The sequence below is a fragment of the Amia ocellicauda genome, chromosome 10, assembly GCF_036373705.1.
Source record: "Amia ocellicauda isolate fAmiCal2 chromosome 10, fAmiCal2.hap1, whole genome shotgun sequence".
Taxonomy (NCBI): domain Eukaryota; kingdom Metazoa; phylum Chordata; class Actinopteri; order Amiiformes; family Amiidae; genus Amia; species Amia ocellicauda.
The window spans coordinates 10,625,055-10,634,281 of NC_089859.1; the positions used below are offsets into that span (position 1 = coordinate 10,625,055).

General features: G+C 36.0%; 1 protein-coding gene across 1 annotated transcript; it reads left to right on the forward strand.

Annotated features, from left to right (window-relative positions):
• The first annotated feature begins 684 nt into the window (after nt 1-684).
• ids (iduronate 2-sulfatase) lies at nt 685-8,494 on the forward strand. The gene is made up of 9 exons (XM_066714968.1): nt 685-983; nt 1,136-1,272; nt 1,517-1,694; nt 2,739-2,827; nt 3,106-3,306; nt 3,818-3,988; nt 4,506-4,632; nt 5,691-5,864; nt 6,737-8,494. The coding sequence occupies exons 1-9, from the start codon at nt 869-871 to the stop codon at nt 7,204-7,206; spliced, it is 1,662 nt and encodes a 553-aa protein (XP_066571065.1). The 5' UTR covers nt 685-868; the 3' UTR covers nt 7,207-8,494.
• The last annotated feature ends 733 nt before the right edge of the window (nt 8,495-9,227 follow it).

Genomic DNA, 9,227 nt, shown 5'->3' on the forward strand with positions numbered 1-9,227 from the left:
TAATGTAAATTTGAATTTGTAACATTTGATGCCTTGTACTTAACTGTATTCTTGCACTTTGTATTGCACTTATGTTGTAAGGTGCCCTGGATAAGGGCATCTGCCAAGAAATAAAAATAATAAAATTATATATATATATATATATATATATATATACATACATACATACATACATACATACATATACACACATATATACACACACACACACACAGTACTTTGCAAGAGTTTTAGGCAGCTGTGAAATAATGCATAAGAATGCTTTCAAAGACATGTTAATAGATTACATTTAATCAATTAACTAAATTGAGTGAACAGAAGAAAAATCTACATCAAATCAATATTTGGTGTGACCACCCTTTGCCTTCAAAACAGCATCAATTCTTCTAGGTACAATTGATAAATTGATTGATAAATTGATAAATTGATAAATATAATCTATTAACATGTCTATTTGTGAAAGCATTCTTACGTTATAGCATTTTTTCACACCTGCCTAAAAGACAAAAATATTAACATTCAGACGGGAGATTTTGGAGAACTGCTCGGTAACTATCAGTGGTCACGTGATTTCGGAGAAGACGGCCTCAGGCAACAACACACTTCGAATGGGCGGGGCCATGCTCATTAATATTCATGAGGACGAGCTAGTCCAATCCCGGAGTTCAGCACGGCAGAGGTGGGCCGACCAGGAAGAGAGCAGCGCAATAACACTGACAATACAAAGTGATGGCGGAGGCTGGTCAGCTGATTTTGATTTACCACGCAATTGAATTTACGGGACATGCTAAATGAAAAATAAAAACTGTGACGACTTTGATCGTTATAAAGGACTCAGTTGATGTAATTTGAGTTTGCAAGAAAGTCTATGCACACTATGTTGTTCTCCGCTTTGAGCCGGTCGGTCACCCTGTTTACTTTTTTGCAAATCTGCTGTCTGGATGTAGTGTCAGCCAGCAACTGGCAAGGAAAGCACAAAAAAGGTAAAACCAACAAACAATAGTCAAGACATTATTCGTGAATCGTGTAACTACAGATGCACCAAAATCCCCCCTTTCATGTTGGATTCGCCAGATGATGTGATGTATGTTACGAAAACTGACGTACCTAAAACGTGTTGCCTATTTGTTTCCAGGAAAGCTGAATGTCCTGTTCGTCGTAGCGGATGATCTGCGCCCAACACTAGGCAGTTATGGCGACCCGATTGTGAAATCGCTAAACATAGACCAGCTGGCCTCCAAAAGCAGCGTCTTCCACAATGCGTATGCGCAGGTACTGATGCCCAGTTTTATAGAGACTTGGGTCTTATAACTGAAAGCTGTTGATCAGCTAACTTCCCTCATACTAGATATTGAATGACTTCATTTGGTTTATTGTGGTTTGTTTCGGTGCTCGACTGTATTATACATTGTGACCATTAACACTTCACTTGAAATTGGTTGCAGTTCTTTTTGTGTAGTGACACAATGGTAACTTTTTTTTATTTATTTATTTTTATCCCTCTTTATGTGTAAAGCAAGCTGTGTGTGCCCCTAGCAGGACTTCATTTCTGACCAGTCGGAGGCCGGACACTACCAGACTCTATGACTTCTATTCTTACTGGAGGGTCCATGCAGGGAACTACACTACACTGCCCCAGTATTTCAAATCTAATGGCTACACCACCATGTCTGTGGGGAAGGTTTTCCACCCAGGTAGGGTATCTACAGCATTTGTTTCAGTTGGCTATGAGACTGACCGTTGTGGGCAATGAAATAAATGTCTCTGGGGACACCCGGTTTCCTTCGGTTTGCAACCAAGTCCAGTACCATCCCTGCCCACTTTAATTTTCAAGAAAACGCAACCGCACAAAACAAAACCTGTAACTTTACACATTCAAGTAGTGATCATTGTATCACAGAAGGTGACACAAGAAGGTGTGTAATGTATCACACCTTCAGATTGACTAAACATGCATTGTAAATTGATCGTCAAGACTAATTAAGCCATTTTTAAATCATCATAATACATACATACTAGCAGATAAGGACAAGACAAAGTGTTGTGCTGCAATATCAATTTGTATTCAACAAAAACTTTGCACCAATGAAGAGTGCTCTGAACGAACAAAGAATCGTACGATCATACTAATACATTTGCCAAGACAAATATTTTCAAAATGCATATTATTGTGTAGTTTCTGGAGAAAGTAGGAACATGATCTAAAAACAATCTGAGAAGAAATGTCTTTTGTAGACACATTTGAGCAGTTTGCTTTCTTGACTCAGTCTTTTAGCAATAGACAGTACAGGACACGTCCTTGACCACATATGAAATGACATGTGGGACAAATGTTAAAATTTGTAATTTTAATTCCAGTTTGCATCTAAGGTGTTTCTCTTTGTAGTAACTTGAAGATGAAAATACGAAATAATGATTTTATGGAATTGCCCCAGTGCAGAGTAGTCCGCTTCACATGTTTGTGAGGTTTGGGGAATTTGTTAATATGATAATGGCTATGCTTCACTCCTGAAATTGTAATATTTTGGGTATTGACAAAATGTGTTGCTCTTGTCATAACAGGGAGCTTCATTTTTTTTTTTTTCAAATTCTTTCGTTCTCATTCACCCTTCTCCACTGCTTTGTATTTTCCATTCTTTTGAGAAACCACTCGGTTCTCGGTTCAACTGTGAAATGGTAATTTTTCCATTAGCGTGAGTTGTAATTGATTTTTCCCTTGCTTTGTACTTGTTCTGGAGGCATTGCTTCAAATAAATCGGATGATTATCCCTATAGCTGGTCTATTCCTCCTTATCACCCGTCCTCTCTCCGTTATGAGAAACACAAGGTCAGTACTGAGTTATTTCAACTGCAAAGTCTATATGACAATGTGTTCACTTAGCATTGATTTAGTGGTATTCTGTTAAAATAGATAAGTATCCTTTAACACTGAGTACTACAGACATGCCATTCATGGGAGTTGCTGTTTGGTTATTTTGGCGGTTCTAGCCACATTTTCACAGCATTACTCTTTTTTTTTTTTTATAGAAATGCAATGTAGGCTAGCAATATCATCTGATAATTTATGCGTTTCATTTGTGACTCCATATGTTCATGTTTGCTTAGATGTGTAAAGGTAAGGATGGAAAACTACATGCCAACCTGCTTTGCCCAGTCGATGTGCGAGAAATGCCTGAAGGGATCTTGCCAGATATGCAGAACACAGAAGAAGCAGTGAAATTACTAAAATCTGTGAAAGATCAAGGCAATCACTTCTTTCTTGCGGTGGGATATTATAAACCCCATATACCATTCAGATATCCAAAGGTAATTGGGTTTTATTTTGCCCCTTTATTGTCCTAGGTGGAGTTAAGGCCTTAGCATAATTTAGAAATAAATGCATTGTTTCACAGAGGAATACCTTTTAAATGGAACAAATCTGAAATGTAAAATCTGCTCCATTCTGTTTCTTCTAAGCATACACACACACACACACACACACACACACACACAACATAAAGACATTTGATATTTTGTGTGCAGAGTATCCTGTATGGAAAGTCTGATTTTAAACTGAAATAAAGGCTCTTGTTTTAATTTACATTTAAATAATGTTGGTTATTATTAGTACATGAGACAAGTGATGGGATGTCATTATGACACACTTTTTATTTGGTGGGCGGAACATATTGTTCAGGCAAAAATTTGAAAAATCCTGAATAGGCAAGGGGATATCAAAAGTACTAATTTATTATCTGGATTTTGTACTTCAGTGTTCTCGTATTACTGTTGTATTGCTAAGTGCTCCATTAGTAAATGAGTTTCTTATTCATTTCAGCAATTCTTAGAACTATACCCTCTAGAGAATATGACTCTAGCTCCTGACCCATTCATTCCCACTGGATTGCCAAGTGTGGCCTACAATCCGTGGACAGATGTCCGGAAAAGGGAAGATGTTCAAGCTTTGAATATCAGCTTTCCCTATGGGCCAATCCCCAAGGAATTTCAGGTAAATATTTGCCAGTACTGGCTATTAGAGTAGACCTTTACTACTTTGTTCTATCAGGCCTTATGATTTCTCCATACACAAACGAAAATTAGACTTGTTTATATCTGAAACATGTTGGAATGTGATCCTTGTACTAAATAAAACATTGCTTTGAAGAAATTGATTAGCCCTGCAGTTGAATTGAACAAAATTATTGGTACTTTTACTTTAAACTAGCAAAGCACTTTGAACACAGGTTTACATTATGGAAATCCTATTAAACAGTCTATTGTATGTGAGAATTCCTACATACATTTTGATTTGCATCCAGGTCAATTCACTTTTTCAAATATGTAGGCTAATATTTAAAGAGTCAGCTGTACTATGTAAGATGTTGACAAATCCAGTTGTTTCATACATTTGAGGGGAGGCCATTATTGATAAGAATCCTATTGTATTATATGTATGTGTATGATTTTGAAAATTCTTTCTAGTAGTTTGAGTTGCATATCATCTTATGCATCCAATTTGCATTCAGTTACAGATTCGCCAGAACTATTTTGCTGCCGTTTCCTACCTTGACTCTCAGGTGGGGAAGCTTTTAAATGTGCTGGATGAATTAGGCTTGGCCAATGAGACTATTGTGGTTTTTACTTCTGATCATGGTTAGTGCATTATTCCCTTTCTTACATCTAAATGCATACTTTCCTGTTATTTGTAACTGTAAAACTCAAATATTGTATCTGTTGTTCAGATTTAATTTAAGACCACTAATGTGTAGCTTTCTTCTTAACCACAAGATGGGGTTATAATATCAAAATTGATTTTGTTTTTTTCACTGTTCAGTTATCAAGTCCGGTTCATACAACCTACAGCCCTAGGCCCAGCATTAGCATAAATGATGACTGAATCTGGAATTTGTATGCAAAGAATTACATTTTAAATCCAAGCTGAAGGTTTTGCATATTGTCTAAATCTACTTCATGAAGATCAGATTTGGATACTGTTTATTTTTACATTTGAAGGTGCTATCTGATTCACAATTTCTATTTCCCTTGGCCTTATAGCTACCAACAGCATTAGGTTGTTGTTATTAATCTGTACATTACATAAAACCCAACAGACTAATACAAAATGTTTAAATCACTAAATCATTACTCCTTACAGCATTTCTGGGAAACAATTTTTTAAGTTATAATAATGAAGAGGGTCCACACTAAAACAAACCCCAACAATTTTCAAAAATTATGCATTTAATAAATTCAAAAACATTGTGGTCATATTGCTAATGGCCACAATGTTTTTTAATTTATTAAATGCATAATTTTGTGCAAACCCTCTTCCTAATTTGAATATATAATTAGTTTGGTCTATGCTTTATACTATATATTTTCTTAATTTCTTTTCTAAGCATGGGGTGTTTTCTTAAATTATAATGTATACATTTTAAAAATTTTCAGGACCTTTGCATCTGACCACTTAATTACTTGACTGAATTTACTTAATTGCTTAAATTAACCTTCGTTACCAGGTCTTAAGCTCATTTTCATTTTTTTAAAGGTACCCATCAAACCTGTTGGATAATGACACAAAAAAAAAAAAGGTCCAAAATCGTCCATTATCAAAATATTACTGATTTTAAGTGTTATCCACAATATTTTTAGTCTGTGGATACAGCCTTGTTGTAAACCTTTTCCCACTCCTCTGATTTTATTTATTGCAGGCTGGTCTTTGGGTGAGCATGGGGAATGGGCTAAGTACAGTAACTTTGATGTAGCTACTCGGGTACCACTCATGGTTTATGTACCAGGACGCACCGCACCCATCCCAGAGCCTGGGACGAAAACCTTCCCTTATCTTGATCCCTTTCAGTACTCCTCTGAGAGGCACTACAAAGGTAAATGTACAGTACCTATATAAAGCTTTGTAACATTCAATTTTCTTTTGATCACAGAAACTAGAAGTCTGTTTATATGGTGTCTACCATTTTACAGAGCTTTTGTAGCATTTCTTCTCTATCTAAAGTTTTTCAATTAAGTTGACCTGTATTGGTAGGCAAATACAGCTTGTGGAAAGGTTTTGAAAGAACCAGATTGTTTAAGGCAAGCGTTTCATGTTTCATAGTTAACTTCTGAAAGCTAACGGCTTTCCTGCCTAGGATTAAAAATCGAAAAACCTTAACCTATTTCCTTTAAGACAGCCATAATTGCTTTGATACCCTAACATACTGGATGCTCATTCCTAATTGATTTTAAGCTTGCATTGTGGATAAGCTCCTAGCTTGGCATTTCTCACCTGTTGTAATAGGTAATTTGATGTGCTAGTAAGGGTCAGTAGATCAGACCTATAAAGTAGCTTTCTCATTAAAGCATGCGGGTTAATGCACTGCCTTGCTGATGCAAACGGGGAAGCACTGTTGACCAGGGTCGTCTTTAAAATTATGATATACCCTGTGGTGTACAAGGTTAGTTATGAAAGCTGGCCAGTTTATGCTTACCACTTGCATGTCTGATTTACTGGATTTCTTCTACCTAGAAATATTAATTGTAGGTTTTTTTTTTTTTTGGAACTGTCAATTAATGTACAAGAAACAGAACTGTGATCAAAGACCCTGTTGCATGTGTACATTTGCTTATATATTTTAGATCTGATTTTAATTTAATTATCCATCTATGTATTTTTTTTTTTTTTAATCTGTGTAGGGGTGTCCATTAACTTTATCCATTCAGTTTTTGTCCTGGTTACTTTATAATTTCACCTTTTGTACAGGGAAAGTGGTGAAAAATATTGTGGAGATGGTGGACCTGTTCCCCACAATCTCGGAGCTGGCAGGGCTGAAGGTGCCACACCGCTGCCCTCGACCCTCTTTTGATGTGGAGCTCTGTACTGAAGGATCTAGCATTGTGCACTACATGAAAACCTCTGAGAAGGACATGGATCCAGAGGCCATTGCTTACAGTCAATATCCCAGACCTGCAGATCTCCCACAACAGGACTCTGACCTTCCCTTACTCAAGGATATTCGCATCATGGGCTACTCCATCCGTTCCTGTGACTATCGCTACACTGTCTGGGTGGACTTCGACCCAGTCACATTTGTTGCAGACTTTGAACACTTGCACTCCGGAGAGCTTTATCTCGTACACAGCGACCCCAACCAGGATCATAATGTGTTCAACAAAACTGAATATGCCGGCGTCGTACACAAGTTAAGAAACTATTTCAAAGGCTCAATATGAACATTTTGGTGATCATGCCATGACATCTTGGGGCTTCCAGAAAGTTGGTGCTGAACCCAACCCCACCTCAAACTTTTATCTGTGACTTGATAGTGGTGACATGCAATTGAAACAAAAGGTTGCAATGGTAAAATCGGTACAGCTATGAATAAAAATGTATTCTTTGCTTTACCTGTGTTGAATATCTTGACACTACTTTTTCATTTGTTACCTGTGTGTGTCATTCTACTGCTGTAGTCCTCTTACTTATATGTGAGGCTTAAAAATATGAAAACAAAGAAAATATAATGTGTTATTGTTGGTCAGTATTTATTCTCCAGTTAGGCTTATTAGAATGCCAGTGTCAAATGGATGTGCCTTTAGTTGGCAAATAACTTTGTTCAACACTTTGGTATCTGGAAGAAATCCCATATAGGACTCAAACCCTACCTTTGCATTGTGCAATTCAATCATAAGAATGCTAAACTAATTTCAAGAATATAGTCCTTATATATTCCTTTACTGATTTACCATTGCCTACCTTTCATACAGATGCTAATCTTATTCACCCAATTACTTTGATCTTCACCTGCCAGATTGTATTGCTTTTGAATCCATGTGTCAGTTCCAGTATGTATTTTGGCAGAAAGTTGTATATGGGCTTGTGCTTCGAGTTTAGAATTTAATCGTGCAAAAATATTCAGCAATTGTAATCATTTATAATCTCAGGGCAATTTTGAACTTGGGTTTAGACTATGATCATTTTCAGATTTAAGGATTAATCTTATTTTAATTATTTTCATACATGAGGTGGCATGGGATTTGCACTGTTATTGTTGGGTGTATGCCAGTAAACTAAACTGTTTATGCTTGGATAAAATGCACAAAAAGTGTGTGTTTTGGTGGTTTGCATAATTTGTGTATAAAAACAAACCCAAAATGTTTAATATCTACACAAAAGAAATGGCATTTACATAGCATTTTTGTATTGCCTACATAAAAAATATATATTCGCAAACTTATCACATGCAATTAGTTTCATATTTTATTTTGTGTATATTAAAGTCATGTATTGATGTCAGTTGGCACTAAGTTTAACATACACATTTAATTTTTATTTATGTATTTAACTGGATCAACTGCTGGATATCTGTCTATCTAACATGGAAACTGTTTCTGCAGCTGAAGTGTTTTGTAAATCATAGCTAAAACGCTATGTCCAAAAATCTACCATCAATCCATCTTTTTAGCAGTGGTAATTGATCTGCTTGTGATATAATTAAAATACTTACAGTATTACTTCAAAATATATATTTGTGAATGTTATTTTAATTTAGCATTTGTACATGTATATGCATGCATATAAGCTTGGCTAAGTTATACTGTAGTTAAACCTAGAGTTTATTAAGAAAGTTACCAATTTTACAAGGAATAAGAAAACCACAGGAGACATTTTAGTGAAGTTAGATGTGCAGAATTTTCAGCAATATTTATTTTTATTTTTTCCCCAAGAACCATCACTCCTCATATGCTGTCAAGAGCTTCTTTTCCAGCCTTTTTCTTTTTTCTTTTTCTTTTTTTTTTTTTAAATACATTCTTATAAATGTGCGACACAAGCGAGTTGGGAGGTAGATCCTCAGGGACTACCAATGTATTCAGCTCTAGCAGACAGACTTCATTGCCAGCTGTGCCGGAAAATTCCACTGCCTTGTTTTTTGCCGTCTGAAAAGCAAGGTCAGGGCAGCCAGAGACGGATCCATTGGCTGATTGAAGCTGATATTTTAATTACTCTTGCCAAAGCTGAATTCTGTTTGCTCTCTCCTTCCTTTGTCTCCATGGTTTTAATTCCTCTTTAGACTCATGTAATTTCTGTTAAAAACTCAGATTTCAGAATGACTTGTTCCTTACTGAACTTTTTAAAAGGTATTTAGCATTTTCTACAGTAGAGTGACAGAAATTATGTTCTTCTATCAAAGATAAATATTGAGCTTGTGTATTGCATACACCATTTAATTCCAAAGCATCCTAGTTTTGATATGTTT

Bases quoted from the DNA above. Each gene is read 5' to 3' on its own strand.
- ids (XM_066714968.1), top strand. From the start codon at position 869: ATGCACACTATGTTGTTCTCCGCTTTGAGCCGGTCGGTCACCCTGTTT. The intron at 1,695-2,738 runs GTAGGGTATCTA...CTTGTTCTGGAG, and splicing joins GGGGAAGGTTTTCCACCCAG to GCATTGCTTCAAATAAATCG. The intron at 2,828-3,105 runs GTCAGTACTGAG...ATGTTTGCTTAG, and splicing joins TCCGTTATGAGAAACACAAG to ATGTGTAAAGGTAAGGATGG.